We start from the raw sequence: 22,027 nt of genomic DNA, 5'->3' as shown, positions 1-22,027 counted from the left end.
AATATGTTTTATTCATTTCAACGCTTTAGTGCACAAGTGTACAACACAATGACACGTCTGTCTAGTTAGTGGCTACTGCATATGGTAAATTTTTATAATATTTTATTAGAGTACTCACACACGAACCGGTCTAATGGTCACTTTAATGGACCCAACACATACTAATTGTAGGAACATTTGTTTTAGAACATGTAATTTATAGAATGACTCAGCAGTGAGGAATTTTTAATTTAAATTTGTCAGATTTATGTGTCATCTGTTCTTCGGAATATTTACATTAACTCAAGCTTTTATATTTACTGACAGCAGTAAATCATGCCATATGTATGACATAAGAGGTGCATTCTGATATTATGTTGAAATATTGCATTAAATCTGTCTGTAGAACAAGGCGGGTCAGGAGATGAATTGAAACAAATTCACGTTCACAAATTGCTTAAAAGACCCAAATAAAACGCCAATAACAAAATGGCAAGACCACCTACTACCTGGAAGAAAGTGACGTATCATTCGCCATAAAATGAACATATAAATAACGGTCAAAACACACAAGCCCCGCTACCCCCGCCCCGTATTTGTTTTTACAACTTAAACACCACCCAAAAGCTTTCGATGTCGATTTTTATCGCTGCCGATACTCTTAATGGCTTCCCATATACGTCGTGATGATAACCCACAGCCAAAATTAAGATTTCTTTCAAAATTATACGCGAGTTAAAAATGACAGAAGGTAAAGATTAATGACGTAATTTTTTGTGTCTGTATGAAGACGTTATACTTTACAACGTCAATTTCTTAACTGTTATGGGCCTCGTAATTAACTGTATGACAGGTTTGGACTCTAATGTGATTGGTAGTTGACCATACTGGACCATGTTATCTGATTTCACGAAAACGACGCTTAATAGAAGCGCGTAAATTTTTTTATCGATGGGAATTTTTACTGATTGATAGCTTAATAATATCGTGGCTTTTTTTGTGGGTATTTCGAGGTCATTGCTGTTAGTGCCTGTCACACCTTGTTTGTCCATGCAATTGATTTTGATATGAGATGTGCCAATAAATTAAAAAACTTTGCTGCTCCATTAAGCCGTTTGAGAACTGTTATTATGAATTAATTGGTCATGACTTCTGGGTGTAGAGAGTATTTGGTGCATAAACGCATCAAATGTTTTGAATGTAACTTGAACACAAGCGGATATTCAAATTGAATAGAGCATTAAGAAAATAATTATAAAATGAATTGAAGATTTTTGAAAAATATCGTTAGGCTAAATGTGACGGGACAACCAGTATAAATAAAGCAGCAAACGAAAATACGACCCTATGAATTAATAAAACCAAAACAATATTTATAGTTTCTTAGCACGCATCATTCACCCTAAACAATAAAGACTTCCAGACAATATGTCAGAGGGCAATTTAAATTATGTATTGTGAAAAAATATCTATTATGGTCCATAAAAAATCTAGGCAACTGTACCTAATGATTATTTCAAAGCCTATATAAACTTCTAAACTTTCGTAACAACATAATATTTAGTTTTAGATTTACCTATTATTTTTAAGATTTTTCTCTTTTTGATGTTAAATATTTTTAGTTATCCGTTTTAATTATAGTAGGTATATTTTTTTTATAATAAAAATATTCACACTTCAAGAATATTATTACTACCTATCTAAAAAGCGAACCCTCTTCGTGACCAAGACCGTGAAAAGGGGAAAATTGTTCCTGAATAAATTACAATGACACGACACACGGGTGTATCAAAAAACATTTTTATAACCTTAAAATTACTTTGGTTGGAATAATAAAAGTAGTCCCCTAGTCATAATTTCATTGGAGCGTGAAATAGTAGGAAACAATGCGACCCGGTAATGATTCGGTCCAATGAGTAAAATGTCCGAAGTGTAGGAACATCAATAATGGACACCCTACTTTTACAAATGAGTGAATTTATAATTTGATTCTTTTTTCATTTTTATGGTAAAGATATCATAAATATTGCGCGATGAATTTCTATTTTGATTGACTTATTTTTTGTATATACTACAGTAAAAATTACTAAAAATTTACTTAAAAAAAAACTATTTGTAGAACACTTTTTTCTAGGCAAAGCAAATACATTTTTTCTTTTAGCTCTAAGTAGCAGTAGTTTACGTAGTTTTTTTTTTTTTTTGTAAATATACACTATTTCAATACTTCACTAATTATCAGACTAGTATAAAACAAAATACATTTTAAATGCACTGTTACTGTTAGCGATAATCGTAACGTCACAGTAGAGCACATAGATAATAAATGGTATAGAGGCAATAAATGTCACCTGTATCGGCTTTACGTTTTGTATCGGACTTTTTAGAGCACGGCCTCTACAGAGAACCTCGTAAAAATGAGTATTTCATAAAATTACATGTTAATCTATGTTTTATGTGGTTAAGGTGGTTTACTTGTACCTACTTAAGGAGCATAGTATTTTTATTTAATTTGTTAGTGGTGTATTTTCTATAAATCTATTTTTTTTGTTACAAAAAAACCTACTAAGTACAAAACCTACTAAGCTAAACAGTACAAACTAACTACAAAACCTACTAAGCTAACACTCTTAGACAAGTATCAGATGAATATAAAGACGGAGGCCTATATTCTCCTTAAGACAAAGTCTCAGTAGAACCTTTCACTATTCTACTAAAAATAAATCAAAACTCGTCCATTATTAATTACACAAAGGGAGAACCCTAATTATACATTGTACACCAACCATTTAAGAGAAAGAGGAAATAATCACTATGAAAGGTACTGATTAATACCCGATATTAATTACACGCTAGGAGGTATAGCAGCTGCTTATTATTGAAGGTGTAAATGTGTAAACTAATTGTGGAGTTTATTATCTAGCATCGTATTGGTAAGTCATGTTTTTGTAATTAAAAAGTAGAATTTACTGTCATTTGTTTTAATTATGAAAGTAGCTACCTGACACAGACAGCATATAAGTTCTATTGATTACTGAGGGATAATTATCATATTGTATACTATGTTATTTGAATGTCAATATAACCAGATAAAATTGCAATCTGATTGTGCTAATAAAATCACATAATTTAGTACTAAAATCCATATCGAAGATTAGGTGGGAAATGAAAAAGCATTTAATATTTTAAACACACAGAAATATTCTCAACGCTGCTCTCTCTTAAAAACAATATTATCAAAGAACTGAACCTACAAAACCAATAAGCTATTACTTCATACCAAACAAAAAACTCCCCAGGCCTACAATAAACGTCATTCACATAGCTTCCTCACAATACGTTGCACAATCACATCGACATCACATTACCACTTATAATAGCCGCTGTGCCAATAAACCAAGAATCACAAACATTATTTGTGCCCAATTCCTTAGGGCTGCCATGTTTCAAGAAATCTTTGGAACTGTCCCATTTTTAATAAAAAGATTCTTCGGAGTGTCCTTTTAAAAGGACATTTTCTAATTTTCATTTTTTTTTTTATATTTGGTCCAAGTGTCTCTACATTTCTAAAAGAGTGTCAGTAAATCCCAGTGGGGCCCACCAGGGCCAAAGCCTACCAGAGCTGCGGGATTGTTCGAAAGAGTTACCTTGGCCCTGGTACATAAAGGGCTTAAGAAGGAACATGGTTGGTTTTAGTCAGTAAGAGTTTAAGTAGACCGAGTATTTTTTTCCAGATATTTTTATAAAAAAATGTGTGTTGATAGCCCTACCAATACACCCATAAAGACGATGTCAAGTGGCCACAAATGCACGCTCAAGTAAATTCAGTGTGTTCCAATCATTTGTCAAATATTTGTTCAGTAATTGAACAGGCGAGCCACAGCGGGGAATCGTATCTGGTCCCACTCGTATGAACAAGTCTGAATGTTACTGATTTTTTGTGTATTAAGTTTCTATGCTAATCTTGGTGTTAAGACGTTTTATTGCTGTGAAATGTACATTTAAATACTATATGTACTTTATAAATTCCTAACCTGACTAAACTGATGTATTTGAGATACAAAATTCTATTGCCATTGCTCATCATACCCCTATAAATGTTCATATCAAATTTGAATAACAAACTCTCAAATCACACTCAATCACACAAAATTATCCCAAAATATTATTTTGACAGCATCATCCGGCTGGACCCTCGCAATAAATAAATCAATGGCCCACAAAATTACCGGCACGCACGCTAAAAGTACCAATCTATCAACCAATAAGCAACGTTTACATTGTTTAGTGGCCAATTAGTGACAAGTGGTCAACTGGTCCAATTCGGACCGTCCTCCAATTGTGACCGGATTGATGGTCACTCATTGCGTACTTTAAAACCACTTTCGCTGTCAAAGCTGTGTTAATTTTTATTGCTTATATTGACAGTTGCACGCATAGCAATAAAATAAATATATGTTACTATTTTATTATGAAATAAGTATTGTAGTTATCATACAATGCAGCTGATTGTCATTGAACGCAAATTGGAAAGGTCAAGTGAGGGAAATGGCTCGTTGTTGCGCATGCGGGCGTCAGGATACCTGTCTGTCACTATTTATAACTCTATCATGCCTAACCTTTTGCTAAATTTCTCAGAGGTTACTGCTCACTGTCGCATTTTTTAGTAACGTCCTAAACAGTTTGAATTCAAAACTAAATATGCATCCAATAATGTAAATATTAATGCATTTATGATTAACTAAAATACAAACATGTCATGCAAACCCATAATTAAACAAAATAATAAATAAAATCAGAGTTGATCACGTGCACGCGGTCGATGCACTGCGTTTGCGCATACATTCGAAATAAATGGCGCTTCTGACTGAGCGACCCCGGCGTCTGCGCACACTAGAGTGACTGCTAATGTAGCTAAAGCTAGGATATTAGGCCCTTTATATGAACAACATGCTCAATTTGCATTAAAAGATGATCAGAGAAGCTGGTGGAAATCTTGTATTGGATGCAGAGGGGTTTTCAATTGAATTTAAATATGGTTTGTTAGTTTATTTTGAGTGTGAAGTGATGACTCAATGGTTTAAGTGCAAGGCATTGACTCAGAGCTCACGCTTAGAGCTAATTGTAATAAAAATGTTTTTTTATGAGATATAACTAGCATTTGTTTTTTCTGTTTTTTTTTAATCAGTTGTATAAAATACTCAAAAAAAAGTTGCAAGTAATCTGGTCGTCATCATTGTCACCCTACACCGCCGATTGATTTATACTTTATCAACGCGCAATGCGTTAATGTTGGCCAATGTTCTCGATACTAATGCACTTACAATCGAATGCAATCGATGCATCGAGTACTCGGCACAATGCCACTCGATGCTATACCCTTTGTTTAAGTTGCTAAGTACACGGGAGATGGATGTTTACGATTGCTACTCGGTAAACATTATCGATAATAATCGTTTACGTTTGAGTGGAAGAAAAATGTTGTGTTGCTTCCCATGATTATTGTTTTTATAGTCCTCTTATACACTTATTTAGTAACTAGCTGGTTTCTTGTGGTTCCACCCGCGTCCCGAGGGAACTTCTTTCCGTAGCCAGACAAAAATACATAGAAAAATATATGTTACTCAGCGATAGTCTTATAGCTTCGCAAAAGGGAAAGAGTTTTTCTAATTAGTTCAGTAGTTTTGTAGCCTTTCGGGTACAAACAAACAATGTTTCATCTTTATAATATTAGTGTAGAAGTATAGATAAGACCATCCCAAAACTTAAATGTGTATTAAGTTCTACGTATCAAAATTTACCTGGCTTTCACTAAGAAATAATTAAAAAAACATTTTTCATAACCCGGGTATCGAACCCAGTAGCTCAACCAGTAGACCAGCCAGCCCATGTTTATTAAGTAAACATAATTATATAAACATTTATCAAGAACTTGCGTGGGCACAAACGTGCTGCTTATCTATGTTAAACTTAATTGGAATTGACCAATTTTGGAAATGAGCTACTGGTTTTAATCTATTGATTCCCATAGCAGTGTCAATGGGACCTAGTTGATTAAAGTTTAATGCACGAGTATTGAAGGTGTTAAAAGTCTATATTCATGTTTTAAAGAAAATATTCCGATGAATTAATAACCTCCTCTTTATCGGGAAGTCGGTTAAGAAGTGCATTGAAAAGTGGTCGTTACTTGTCACTAATATAATAAATGCGGCAGTGAATTTGTTGTACTTTAACTTCACACTAAAACGGCTGAAGCGATTGACTTGATAATGAAACATGGGTAAATTGTTTAATTAATGGAAGTAGTTCTCCAGAGACGAAGTTTAACCATCTTAAAATGGGGCTTTCTAACACTGAAAAGATTTTTTAAATTGCACCAGCAACAATAGCTCTTAATAAGTTTAAGCAAGCAACTAAAAAACTCCTTCGCCTTATAACATTGTAGTAGGTAAGTAACAGATAATAATAAACCTACTGTCTATTTTGACACTCCTCCGTTTTATAGGTAATATTACCTAGCACCAGATAATAATAGCCCGGTCAAAATAGACATTTGAAATAACAAAAATTCCCACAGAGCTAATTTTTGGTGGAGAGCTAGATTTGATCATTATAAATAAAATACTAAAAGTCCCCATCGATCCCATGTGTGCGTCAAAAGTTATTCGAGGGCAAATGTCAAAATTTTAGGTTTTTTTTATTTTTTTTCGAAAACGGTAAGTTTTATCAAAAAAAGACATCAGACCAAAATTGTAGATCTTTAAATTTTCTACAAAAATTGCATTAACAGTTTTCTCCTAAATCTTACCATTCCTGAGATATTGCGCTTTAAAGTATATTCCATACATGACATGCACACATTTCCACGCCAGCTATGAGGTAGTGTACTCGGCGCGTTTTTTTTACCGTAGTTTCTCCTGTAGGCCTACTCCACTAACTGTCATGACAATTTTAGGATAGTTTAAGGGAATAATTGCCGTCAAGTTCTAATATGATGTCATTATTGATATTATCTATTGGGTTAACTATTATTGAGATTGTTTTAGATTTATCAGATTCATACAAAAACTCGTGGTGGCCTAGTGGGTAAAGAACCAACCTCTCGAGTATGAGTGGGTTCGATTCCATGTCAGACAAGTACCAATGCAACTTTTCTAAGTTTGTATGTACTTTCTAAGTATATTTTGGACACCAACGACTGTTTCTGATGGCACGTTAAACTGTAGGTTCTGGATGTCATTGAACATCCTTGGCAGTCGTAATGGGTAGTTAGAAGCCAGTAAGTCTGACACCAGTCTAACCAAGCGGTATTGGGTTGCCCGGGTAACTGGGTTGAGGGGGTCAGATAGGGCAGTCGCTCCTTGTAAAGGACTGGTACTTAGCTACATCCGGTTAAACTAGAAGCCGGCTCCAACATAGTTGGGAAAAGGGCTCGGAGGATGATTTGATACTACAATCTTTTTTGCAATTGCAAAAAATTATGTCAGGAGTTTTCCTGGAGCAGGTGGGAGTAAAGTTTTAATAGGTTCCAGATATTATGTATCAATTTCCAACCCCAGTCTTCTGGATAAAAATGGAAATGTCGAAGTTAAATAAGCGTGCGATAATTTTCTACAATTTTAAAAGCGGATTGTCGCGAATTCAGCGCTTTAAAAAAAAAAATTCTGTGTTTAGTGATGCAGAACCATGCTTTAGGACTGCAGTACGCTGATATTTAGGATTTAAAAGTGGGCAATCTAGCCTTAGGGTGCTTACATAAAGAAACAGGTTGCCGGTACAGACAAACCTGTACGGGTAGGTACCGATCAGTGCAGGTATAATATTCTAAAGAAACAGGTAAACAGGTAACCTGTTTCTTTATAACTGAGTCAATAGGATTGTATTGAAATATTATATGATAGGTTTGTCTGTACCGGCAACCTGTTTCTTTATGTAAGCACCCTTAGAGACAAGCCACGTGAAGGTAGTTCAAAACCCGATATGACCCAAGATAATATCGAGGCTATGCGGCAGTTAATTGTCGCAGACCAACATGTAACATACCGTGACATAGATCCGTGGGCATAACGATTGTTTTACATTCCACAAAATTAAGCAAAGTCTTCATGGTAAACGTTTCAGCACACCTGAAAAAGCTGTTGACTCATACAAATCGGCCAATTTGACTACCCCCACTTTAGAATGGAATAAATGTTTCAAGCACTGGGTTTAATGCGTGCAAAAGTGCATTAAATATCGCGGAGAATTCTTTGAAAAACAATAAATGGTATTAACCTATTAGATTGCCTGTACTTATTTCAAACGATACAACTTAAAGGCAGCCCTCGTATGTACGTGGCTTATATGTGCATATCATGTACAGTGTGACTCTTTGAATCGCGATATCTCAGGAATGGTAAGATTTAGGAGAAAACTGTTGATGGCATTTTTGTAGAAAATTTAAAAATCTACAATTTTGGTCTGATGTCTTTTTTTGATAAAACTTACCGTTTTCGAAAAAAAATCAAAAAACCTAAAATTTTGACATTTGACCTCGAATAACTTTCGACGCACACATGGGATCGATGGGGACTTTTAGTATTTTATTTATAATGATCAAATCTAGCTCTCCACCAAAAATCAGCTCTGTGGAAATTTTTGTTATTTGACCACTACTTTTATGTCTATTTTGACCGGGCTATAAGCTATACATTTTGATACATGCACAATATTCGGGCGCTCCAATTGTGGTCGGCAACTGAACACCGGCCGTCCGTGTGGTCTAGCGACGTCAACATGACAGGAACTGGGTCAGCTCGGTCAGATGTCTGAGTTTTGAGGTCCTTCTTAAATGCTAGTAGGTATATTAAGTGGTGAATTTTTGTTTAGCGTGGGAATTTTTGCAGCTATCTGTACAAAATGCAATTTTTAATTACTACACTTTTAATATCAAGTATAGGTAAAGTTATGCCATTAACGATTCATATACCGAGGATGATTTAATATCCCAATATGCGAATAATAAGTCCCCAACACAGTTGGGAAAAGGCTCGGTAGATGATGATGATGATGACGCGAATAATTCCCCGCGGGACGCGAGTAAAGCCACTAGCGGAATATAGTAAAAAAATAAATTAACGTAGGTAAGGTAACGCTCAAAAATACTGCAATACCTCTATACTCAAATAACAGAACAGACACTTAAGCAATATAAATCTTTAAGCCTGCACAAAAACTGTGCCCTCCGTTTAAACTTTTCAGGTAACGCAAATGCCTTCTAAAACACGGCTCTGAATGTCAAATATTTTGCGAGTGACATTCAAAATCACCTTTAAATCCCTAGAGAACATATACACATACATACATACATAACAACTAACAACATATGCTTCCATAGTAACTAATATAATAAAAAAAAACATGTTTTTGTTCGTTTGTCTGTTTGTACCCTAAAGGCTCCGAAACTACTGAACCGATTTGAAAAATTCTTTCACTGTTTTCAAAGCTACACTCTTTCTGAGGAACATAGACTATATTTTATCCGGTTATAGGCAGTAGTTCTCACGGAACGCGAGTGAAACCGCACTAAAACGGCTAATAGTAACAACTAAATAGAAAAACTAGTTTCGCCAAACGTGCCTCATATTTGTACAAAAACCGGTTACAACTGATGTCATTTTGACACTCGAAGAACGAGTGTTTTGACGTCTTATTACAATGTAGCTATTTATATCTTAACTCCTCATCGCGTGACGCGGTGTAAAAAATAATTGTAGCACATTAGGTTGTTTCACGAGGTACGAGATATTTTTTTATATAGTTTTTTCGTGGTTTGTCCATTGACTGTGTACATTTGTGCATCAAGATCGCTGAGATGTAAAATGGCTATATAAGTTACAGCACAGTTATGCGATATAAGCACAGTTACTTAAGTCTAGTTTTCGTAAGAATCTAAGAAAGTTGCATAGTCAGAAACTGATATGTCTGGGAACTTGTCATTCACGAAAAGTGCCAAGGTCAAGGGCGAAGGCGAAATTTTTACTAATATTAACTGTGAAAATAAGTTTGTAACATTGTTTATTGGTTACGATTCTCGCTAAAACGTCTGAACCAATTGAGATGAAATTTGGCAGTTGACGGTTAAGAGCTTTTTACCCGGGTGCGGAAGTAGGTATTTCCTTAGAGACGCGGACAAGTGAAATCTAGTAAGTATATCAAAATAATAAATTATGACTTTCTAAAGGTCTGCTGGCATAACTGTCTCACGAAATGACATAACTAAACAAGAAAGTTGTTTATATGTTGCAGATATACAGAAACTAACGGAAACAGTATCGGCCTGCGCGCGTGCAGACGGAAGCACTCGCTCTTCCCTTTGAAGTGTGAAGTTCTTTAATCTTAGTCAATATCTGATTCTACAGTAAATTATAAAGAAATCTAAGTTGTTTGTCTTAGCTAGATTTGTGTTTGTAAAGAGATCGAACTTTTTTTAATATTTGAAGATATCTACTTAAAAAATGCTAAGTTTGAAACTAACACTGCAAACTTTTAGTCGGCCTAGGTTAGGCCGGTATAGGTTTGGACTCATAAATCAGTATGAAGTAAACACATTAATAAGATCATCAAAGGTATCAGAACGACTGAAACCTTTGATTGGAATAAATATTTTCTTTGGAAAAAAAATGCCAACCAAATGGGCAGCTCTCGACCGACTGTTTAGATTGCACTGTTTAGAGTCAGACTGCAGTGTGCGGCTACTCTAATTAATCAAAATTATGAGTCGTCTCACATTTCAAGAATCATTTGACATTTGATATTTTTAATTCCTCATATACCTAAAATAAACTCATAAACCATCAAGGCAACTCTTCACTACAACATATATTATATTTGTCACTTCAATAAGTCGCTTTTCATTAGGTAGGTATATATGCAATTACCAAAAATCCTTTCATATCTGTTTACCTGTAAAAACCATCCTGTATTCGTCACCATCATAATCACATAAACAGATGCGCGTGCGCACAAATCTCACCAATTTTCAAAACTTAACCAGATTCGTAAGCGTGGTACATAGAGCTAGATGTGCCGGATGTGGCTCATTTACGAAATAAACCCACGCTTTTATTTGCAGATAGACAAATATAAGAATGTGGGTGAACAAGTAGTGGGAGATACGCGAGAAATTATAGTATGGTAATAGGTTTATGTACGAGGTGTTTATTTAGTTGTAGGATTTGTAAATCCAATGATAGGGTTGCAGCGATTAGATGATACGTATTATATGATAGATTTTTGCTACAGTCATTTTAATATTACGTAGTTAAAAATAATAGATGCCTAATTATGTTCTTGAATATGAATTGATGATTACCAAAGGAAGTTTAAATATGAACTATGCAAAAGTCATCGTTTAACCTACTCATTGCATTAACGACTGTCAGTGAAATTAGTCCTAAAGGTGTTGGGTGGTGGTAACACTTTTTAATTGAATGGCTAATAATTTCTCGTCACAATACATAGAAACTTGAAACGAATATCTCTATCATCATAGCTAACGATAGCGTTAGCTTAGCTCGTACTACAGTACGAACTTTACGTAAATTGCGTGGGCGCATAAACACAGCTTAGCACGCCGCTTGTCGAGGCTAATTTGGATATAGTCGCCGTTTAGGAAGTGGCGGATATTATCCGAGAATCAACGGGTTTTATTATTCAATCGTTTATTCATTCATTCACGCCTGATTTCTTATTTGTTTATGTGATGGTAAAAGTGGTGGTGACTGCGATTTAAAGGAAGATGGTTTTACTGTTTCATAGTATTTTATTTTGCTATGATTATAATAAGTTTATTTATTTATTTATTGGATTTCCAACAGAGGATACACAGATCACTTACATTAAACACAAATAGGTACATAGGAACTGATTACTGTGTTCCCCCAATTACAGGAAACCATAGCATTTACTTAATGATAACTAGATGCTACAAAAAAGTTTGACATTAATATACTGATGAAAATGACAAGATTATGAAAATGCAAAGATTTGTAAGAGGCCTACGGCCGATGATATCTGCTATAGGATAACATAACTGCTAAGTTTCATCTAAATCCACGAAAATATTAGCAGACATACATCCTTACAAATTTTCGCTTTTATAATATTAGTAAGGACCTCAACATTCTCACGACATCACCCGCTCCCTATCCCACATACAACAAAGGTACCTAATAACATTCTATCACAACACCATAATACACGGTGAAAACAACTGCACCAATAAGTTGATTGTTATTGACAAATTGACGGGTATCCCACGCGTGGCCGTGGAGAACACGTGGGCAACGCGTGGGCTTAATACAACGCTGACAGTTTGCTATCGTACCATGGTATGTTTCGGATTAACAAACGTATAAAGATCATGCTTTATTTTGTTGGTATTTACTGAACTATATGTTTTTTTTATATAACATGTGTAGAAGAAAAGAGAAAAAGATGTTGAGAATTCGTTGATCTTGTTAACATTTAGAGAGAAAATAATGATGTTGTTCGCTTTCTTAAAGCATTATGTTTTCGAAGTATAGCGTTTATTCTGCTGACTATACAAGCGCACGGCATAAAGTAAAGTATTGATTAAATTTAAGATATTCAGGCAGTTTTTTTGACGTTCACAATTAACATTTTTAAGCATACACCTTGTCTTAACTCTAAATATCTTGTACCATAAAAAATTGACACTAAATCGCTCTCAATAAACAATTTTTAGCAGACATCCCGACCCACAATTAACAGAACTTTCTTCTCCAAACCATTGTCACATTAAACTTTGTACAACTATTCAATGCACATCATTAACCCCAATCCTTATCTCCCGATCCATTCAAGTCCAAAACCTCGCAGTTGTTCACAGATGCGCGCGCGCACCTCTCGCTGTATTTGTCGACAGATGCCGATCTCGCACGAACGCGCGTGATCTTTTTTTTTTTTTTTTTTTAGCGACGTAAAATCATCAAATGACCCCTCCCGCTGTGGGTTAGCAGCGGTGAGGGAGTGTCAGACTCTTACTGACTAAAATCGTCGTGTTCCGTCATAGGCCTTTTATGTACCAGGGCCGCGGTATCTCTTTCGAACAACCCGCAGCCCCGGCAGAACGCGCGTGATCTCGAGTCGAGTTCACATACAGATGGGTCGTACCTATTGTTTGTTTGGTAGTGATTCTAGGATGCTTTGTGTGTTTGTACTTAAGTGTTTAGGATAGAGAGATGTTGACATAAGCTTTGGAATAAGTATAAGTAAAATAAAAATTGAGAGGAATCCTCTGACGAAGATGGTAATGGAAAAAAAATATAAGGATGAGATTACAATATATTTATAGTCTTTAAAAAATCATTAACGCCTGAAACAAAACGGCCTCTCGCCAAATTCTTATCAATAGCGTCTGTATCGATACAAACGTGCGTTTGCACCGCTACACACGCGCGTTTGCATCGCGTCTGTATCGCTACACACGCGCATCGACGGCACGTTTTTATCCTGCAGAGCAGTTTGTTGTCCTTTGTATCGATGCAAACGCGCGTCACTGGCGCGTCTGTATCGATACAAACGTGCGTTTGCATCGCTATACACGCGCGTTTGCATCGCGTCTGTATCGCTACACACGCGCGTCTGTATGTATACAAGTGTGCAAAGGTCTACAGGCTGCGTCTGTATGTATACAGGTGTGCAAAGGTCTACAGGCTGCGTCTGTCTTGCGTGCGTATCGCGTCTGTATCGCTACAAACGCGCGTCGACGGCGCGTTTAAAAAACGTGGTGTGCATAGGCCCTAAGGGTGACATTCTTGTTGATATCACATTAGTGATTGCAGTTAGTATTACTTATCGGTCTAGAAGTCTAGACTAAGGTCAATGCTGCCCACCCACCGTAATAGGGCTCTTATTACTCAAGAAACTAGCAAATCTAAAAGACTGCACTAGCATTGTTACATCATCATCCTCCTGCTCTTATCCCAACGTCTTATTGGGAAGGCGCACTATATTTTTACAGTATTTAGTTTCGCATTGTTTTTGAGTCAAAATAACCTTCATTTGAAGAATTTCATGATTTATCCAGTCACATCTAAAGTGCTGAAACATTTATCAAAATCCTAGCTAAGTAAAGGTACGTTATCATTCCTTTTTCGCCATATCAACTAAGATTATAAAACAAACTCTAGCTATGATGAAAAATATTATAGAGGAGTGAGTATGACACATCACTATTCATCATCCTCCGAGCCTTTTCCCAACTATGTCGGGGTCGGCTTCCAGTCTAACCGGTATGACACATCACTATTGATAACATAAAAAACTACGTAGCTGATAAAAGAAAAAGTAGCGGCAAATTGTTTACAGAAGTTACCGTCGATTACAAAGGCGCTTGTGAAATACAACACTGTTTCTGATAAGATATGGGATAGGGATGTGACGTATTATATCGATAGAAATATATTTTAAAAATAATCGTTAAATAGTAATATAAATTATTCTTTTAATGCCGCATTTAGATAATTTTTAAGCCATTTATTTTATTTAACCTGTCAAAATGAATTTACCGCTTGAACTACATATTTAACTATCATTACACGATAACATACTCATAAAGATTTTATTATCTAAAAGTTTTTATTTAACAGAACTTCTAAAAACAACGTGCACCGTTGCTCAAATTTAATATCATTTCTATGCGTTTTCGCAGCCGTATGCGTAGTTAATTTAAAAGCATTTTTTATGATCCAATGTATCGTTAACTGGCTATAACAATCAAAAGCTTTTGGACATATATTTTATTTACGTTTCCGTTTACTGCACTAAATACGGTTCAGCACAATAATAATTCCAATTTAATAAGATTTTAAGAATACCGTGAGAAAAACTCTTTCCCATAAATTGTTTGAGTACCATAAGGTAAAGCGCTAAATTCGATAAACTGTTAAATACTTTTATTTAATTTACAACTGTTTAAGGCTCAACACACACCAAAAGAGCGGCCAAGGGCAGCGAAGAAACTCGAACGAGTCGCGCGGATGCCCGCGGCGCCGCGGGACTTCCCGCGGCGCGACTCGTTCGAGTTTCTCATGACAAAATATACATTATAGTAATGGGAATAAAGTAAAAATTCAAATGACACTCAAACCGCGCTTCGCTTCGGCTGCCCTTCGCCGCTCTTTTGGTGTGTGTTGAGCCTAACTAGCCTAAGACGGTTGCAATCGTTGAATGTTTTGTAATTGAAGTAACTTTTTCTATTGAAATCTTTCCAAAATACTTGTAATTATTTCAGTAAAGTACTGAAAAAATTATCTTTCTCTCTTCTCTTCTCTCTTCTCTTCTTAATCTTATCTTCTAAATCTAATCTTCTTAATCTTTTATCTCTACTTTTAAGATATAAAAAACTAGGTCACAAAATTACAAAAGGTATAGAGTAAACTCGAACACTTGACATTCAATCGAAACTATTCCCATTACCGATAAGAATATCGATACAATTTATCGATATATTTATCGACATAACTGCGTCCCTGGTATTCGCGGGGTATGCGCCGGTTATCGGCTTTGAACTCTCTTATCTATGTGAAATTGTACGCAGCTTCCGGGTACCCGAGATCTTTGCTTATTGAGAAATAAATTCTTAGAAAAATACTTTAGGCTAGTTTGATAACAAAACCATAGTTGTATGGTCAACTGTTCGTAACTTCGTGGAAACTATTTTTTTAATTTAACTTGCTAGTTAGTTAGGTGCTAAAAAACATGCCTTGCTATTACATAAATATACCTTCATCACAAACTACCTACAAACAATCAAATTAAGGACAAATTCCGAATTCAAAATTCGAGTTTGGCAGGTGACCGCCTACATGCGCACGCGCCGCCTACATCACTTCGCAATCGATCGTTAACTACCGCTAAACATGATCCAGTAACCGCACTTAACCCTAAGTAGAAGGGTTACTGGTTACTACAGAATTAGCGTGGCGAAAGTTCGGTCAAAGAGTGAATGATTCATGCTGAATGAACGTGTGAATGATTCATGCGCGATTTCTTTATGAGGCAATCAAATTGGATAATGTATGTAAGTGTTGGCGCTTGGGGCTTTATATAGATACCTGGGTATACATTGATCGGATTTATTCGTGTTTAGTTGAAGCGTTTTGCTTTGAAGTCGGAATTCAGTGAATAGTAAACTCTTACTTTTGTCAGGGCTTATGGCGATTTTTAAACGACATAGGTAAGTACAGTCATTTCTGTAAGTTAATGCTACTTAGTATTAGGTTTGTTGTTCAGGAGTTGGCGTAAATGGAAGGAGCTGCATCGACAAGACCTGGGCTCTTAAATTGATGATGAATTGATTTGTATTATTTGCTCCTCAACCTTTAGCGACTGAACGCAAAGAGCTCTTTGGCACACATAATAAGATTGGGGTCCTATTTAAAACGCGGTATATTTAACGTGGAAGAGTTCATTAGCCATCTGAGTTACTTACACTTACACAATTACTGAAACATTTATACACTCAAAGATTTTTCATTCCATCCGTAACCGGATAAGGAAGTCTCACTCACTCTTTCATCGTTCTAAAAACAAATATTTACCCACCTAGTGGCGAAACCCATCTCCTTTCTCATGGACATTAAAAATATCGATGTGGGTTAAGAATCGAACCACGCGCTCGCGTTTATGTGCGCGCGAGCATCCTGCCTCGTAAAGCTAAGCCCATTGTGATACCCCGGATATATGCCGATTTATTTGCTCTCAGATTCTGTATTGTGATTTTCTTGTACTTATTTGTTTAAGAGGGTAAACACCTCTGTAACGTTAAATAAAAAATATGTAATATTTTACCCGACTACCAAAGAAGGGGTTACATTTTCAATAATTCTGCCTTTAATATGACGTTTGCGCATTCTCAAAGTATAATAAATCTTCACTTCAGGTAGTCTTTTGAATGAAATGAATTCGCTTTGTAAATATTTCTGAAGTTAATTTCACTTAACGTCATGCCTTTTAAGTTATACTTGACAATGTGATTTATAACTTCTGGCTACTTGGCTTCACGTATTTTATATTCAGAAATAATAACGCAATTGTTTGACTGTAGAATATAATGCGAAATATTCATCATATATTAATTCTGAGATTGAATATCTACAGTACAATATGGCAATAAGAATCTGCAGTATAAAATACGTTTAGAGCACACTGCACACTAAACAGTTGACCGACAGTTGGCGCAATGATCGGCAATATTTTTTAAAAGGAAATCATGATTGCTATCAAAGTTTTCAGCCAGTTTGATACCGGCTAACTGGTCTTTGTAATGTGTGTACTACCAATCATCTTCACACTGACTTACGAAGCATTAAAAGCTGCCGGATAACAAAGCATTTACGTCTAATATGAAGCAAGGGCATTACTCGTCCTGACAAGACACATTACGTCCATCTAGCGAGGAACAAAGCAGGATGGTTGCGCAGGAGTCGGTGCGCATACAAGACGAGTAATTACAGAATGTTCACTTCTAAAGAATAGAATAAATGCTAAAGAGAATAGAAATGAAATTGAAGAAAATAATATCTAATCTTTTTTACCTACTTACTAATAACAATATTTATATTTTTCCTGCCCTGTTCCCAAGATATTTGGGTTCGGCGCAATATGTTTCTTTACTTCATAATTACTTACCTACTAATCTATGTTACTAGTAATGTTCAATTTTTTTCAACTCTAGGGCCCAAATGTAACGTCAAAATCTCATCGATATCATAGTTTTCTAAAACGATCCCGTCAGCCTATTCCGTCCATCAATCTTTAAAAATCTTAAATAAACTACACTTCTGCACCTTCTGCTTCCACTTTGTGGCTCTACCCAGGAGCACAGCATTGTGGTATAAATCAGGCGCGCGTGCGCAGTAGCTGTCACGCGCATGTGCACCGCGACACACGTCATATGTACACGGTACTGCGCCTGCGCCGCCTCGCCATCTCGTCGTGATTTCAGATTTCAAGAAAATGAATTAAACGATTGACTTTAGAAAGGATTGTATGGAATTTTGAAGCTTTCCGCTGTGAAATTACTTTTGTAAAATAAGGCGGGTTACAAAACCTATATTCTCTGTGTATTTTACTGATATATTTTTGATTTTTCTGCTGCTAGGCTTACCAAGAACGAAATGGTTGGCGCTAGCTGGGGTGGGCAGGGCACGGCAATAGTATGACATGATATTTAGTTTTTTTTTTTAAGTTGTAGTTTTTGTTTTTACTAGAATAGATTTTAATTAAAATGTAAATATTAGTAAGTATGATGATTTAAATAAAATTGCCGATATCAATTATTATTATTTGGTATATTCATTATATTTCCTAAATTCTATTAAATAGACAAATAACTAGCTTCAATAAAAAAGCTACCTGAGATGACGACTAAATCATCGAGGTAATCAACTATAGTTTTTCTGATATCATCATATAATGTGCTGCATGATCTCATGTCATAATTTATTTAACATTATGTTGTCATAGTTGAGATGAAGGTGAACAAAGTCAGCGCATAAATTTATGTTACTGCGGTAATTTATTGCAATACGGGTTCTTTTCATTGTTATTTGTGCAAGATTTAATCTTTGGATAACGCCTGCCCTTATCGCATTTGGGGCCGAAAACGCATTTTTTTCCTGTATAGTTTTATATCCATATCTTGATTTTACCTATTCACCCCTAATTCTGGCATATTTAACACTGCTGACTTAATGTGGGCTTCAATTCATGTCAGATGTATTCTAGTTTTAATCCTATCCTTATCCAATTTTTTATTTGGGATCGACGCAGCATGGTTTGGCTCTCATATACTCTAGTATTTAATTTTAATTTACACACACTTAATTGTATTTACACTTGCTTGTAGCTTAAATAGTGATGATGGTAAAAGCAATCAATTTTCCAGTTTTTTTGACCCGATTCTATCTAAACTCTGTATGACAGACGTCTAACTGCACACACAATATTAAAAAATCCAATAAAACAATCAAAATACTTACTTGGGTTCTTATCGAAGTGCATAGGACTGCACCTGTCGAGAGCCCGTGCGTTCCCTTCAGCACCATAGTTACGGAAGCCAGGGTCACAGCGGTAGACCGTACCAGGTCGCGTCACGTTGTAATCGTACACGGAATACAGCTGGTCTTCTGGAGCACCCACCAGGATCCTGGAAAAGAAGGTGGTTCAGTTAAAGAGATATGTAAGAGGAGTTAGTGTGGTTTGGATTTGTTGGTGTAGCCTTGACGATGAAGTTTGTAGGCATGGAAAAGGTTATAGAAAATGCCATCCTGCCCTTCAGTGATCTACTGAGTAACATTTAATACGTTACCTATCCACACTTTACTAGTATCTATGGATAAAGTAAGCAAAGGTAGTCCTAATTTTGACGTATATAAAGTTGTTGCCACGATATTTTCAGCTGTCTCTGTGTGTGTGCAGTTAAAATCAATTCCATCAATGTCAACTCACCTTTTATTTCGGAGATTATAATATACAAATAACAACATGTGGGTAAGTTAGCCATTGTTACTACATTTCGACTGATGTTAAGTCAGAAAAATATTTGACTCGACCAGTACATATCAATCTATATATAACTTTGAACCTTATCAAAAAGCCACCGCCAATATCAAGATTATGATCTACGCTATACTACTCCATTCCCAGCCACACAATACTTAACATTACCCCCATAGAACTCCATAACCAGCAGGACAAAGCAATCACACCATCGGCCAGGAAACGGGTCAGCCATCAGACGACGTTGGCACGGCGCCAGAACGCAAATAGTCCGGGGTTCAATCCCGGTCGGGTACCTCGCCAAATTGTATTTCTATACCCTGAGTCATGGGTGACGTTTTGTTTGTGTGATGTCATATACGTTACGGATTTACTTCTGCGGTTTATTATGAATTTGGGTGTGTAGCTTTTGCTAGACAGTTTTCTTCTTAATTTTTGTATTGATCGGCAGATTTTTTTCTTATTTTACTGGCCGTTTTCCCGCGGTTTCGTGGTGGACACCACGGCCCGTACTCGGATACAATAAAGCCTACATTACTCGGAAAGACTGTAGCTTTTCAACAGTGAAAGAATTTTTCAAATCGATTCCGTAGTTTCGGTGCATTTACCAACAAACACAATGTTTCCTCTTTTTTACAATAGTAGAGGCGTATCGATTTATAAAGAACATTCCAAAATTATATCGGCTATGAACGGGTTATTCCCAAGTTTATGAACCTGCTGATAACTAGTGCAGTTTGATAGTTTGAAAATCCGTAACGAGCCCGATAAAGCAATGTCGTCAATAAATATTTACATAAATAACGTATTAACTAGAATATTTGTTTATTAAGTAATTGCCAGAAATAGTTCCGAAGATAAAGCTGAATAACATGACAATAACAACTGATTATTGAGAGGTATGTTTTTCTTAAACGATTAAGATGTCATACAGTGCAAGGTGATATGATAAAAAAGTATTTAAATGATTACTGTGGTCGAATATTCGGGTCCTGGGAAACCCACTTTACACAGCCGGTTAAAAGATCTCAGGCTCTCGACTAGACTATCTGGGAATCTATCTGGTAATGGAGGGCGGGCGCTTTGGGGGCTGTCTTTTGTTTTGACCTTCAAAAAGTGCGGATTTTCAGCCTACTTTGAATAAAGTACCTACTTAATTAAATTAAATTAAAATCTTATTTTTTAGTTTTGTCTTGAAAGGCCAACAGAATGACAAAGTTACACTCTCCTCAAGTATTATATTATTAAAGATTACCTATTTACAACCAGAATCTTATAAACTAAATCAATTCAACATAATATCAAAGAAAGTTTCTACTTTTTCCATAAACCATTTACCTAAATGCCTGCATACAACACGACAGTGAAACATCAAAGTATCCACACGCCTCATAGGTAGGAGGTGCAGAAATAGCATGGTGGAAATAGTCCCCTTTCCGGCGCCGGGAATAGACGGCGAAGCTTATCACGAGTGGGGGATCCGGGACACGGTGAGGTGACAGTTTTGAACATTATTGTTGAACTTTAGATGGAATGTAGAAGGTGTAAAATAAATAGAGGTTTCGTAATTAAAAGAAAGAAATAATAATAACAAAATTCCAGTTAGGCTTTGAAAAGTAAAAAAAAAAAAAAACAGTTTTTTATTGAATGGTTTTATTTTAAAACACTAGAAAAGTACGAGCGCACAAGGCTAGAAACTAGTCAATACCTACTTAGCTGAGATGAGTGCATTCCAACAAAAAAACTAAAACTCTTTAGCTTTGTAATAGCCGTACAGATTTCATTCATTTACACATCGCCTTCCCGCCACAAAAACATTTGGCGAGAACGTTTCCGAAACAACTCATTTTCCATTCACATAGCGACAATCCAATGAGCTATCAATTCTCAATTACTAATACCAACCCTTCAAAACTGTCACTACCACAATCGGCACAAAAGGAATCACCCACCACTAGCAGGTGCTGGCATACCGCCACGGACACCAGGCGCCGGGCGCCGGGTGACTCACCTGTCGGCCCTAATTCTGTCCCCGATGTAATTACCACACTACTTACTTACTTGTTTGTTTGTCATGTATGTGTGGCACCTGGTACTTCCCCAAGTTTGACACGCAATCTTTGTAGAATGCCAAAAAATGTGCAAAAAAACGAACTTATAATGGTAGGTTTGGTTCTAGGTCTGTGTCGCGGTTTCACCCGTGTCCCGTGGAAACTACTGCCTGTACCGGTATAAAATATAGCCTATGTTACTCGGGGATTGTGTAGCTTTCTAATGTTTCATGAATTTTTCAAATCGGCTGAGCAGTTTCGGAGCCATATGTACAAACAAAAGGCTCTTTCCTCATTGTTATATTAGTTTAGAAGTATGACAGTCTATGTCTGTTCCTACGGTTTACCCTCATCCTGAAAGAACTACAGTATAGATTGATCTTTCAACTAGGCTAAGATAATATTAACCCTACCAGTATCAACAGTCCTTA

At 36.1% G+C, this 22,027-nt stretch overlaps 1 protein-coding gene across 4 annotated transcripts in view; it reads right to left on the bottom strand.

The window, feature by feature from the left end:
- The window catches only part of LOC124631002 (integrin alpha-PS2), a 104,759-nt gene that overhangs the window by 49,751 nt on the left and 32,981 nt on the right, over positions 1–22,027 (bottom strand). For all 4 annotated transcript variants that reach the window (XM_047165075.1, XM_047165077.1, XM_047165076.1 and 1 more), the window contains exon 2: positions 19,026–19,192. In XM_047165075.1, the coding sequence (XP_047021031.1) occupies positions 19,026–19,192 (167 nt within the window). The remainder of the gene's footprint in view (positions 1–19,025; positions 19,193–22,027) is intronic.

This window comes from Helicoverpa zea, chromosome 6 (genome assembly GCF_022581195.2).
Source record: "Helicoverpa zea isolate HzStark_Cry1AcR chromosome 6, ilHelZeax1.1, whole genome shotgun sequence".
Classification (NCBI taxonomy): Eukaryota; Metazoa; Arthropoda; class Insecta; order Lepidoptera; family Noctuidae; genus Helicoverpa; species Helicoverpa zea.
Note: the sequence above shows the minus strand (reverse complement) of the source record. Positions and strands in the feature narration are given on the sequence as shown.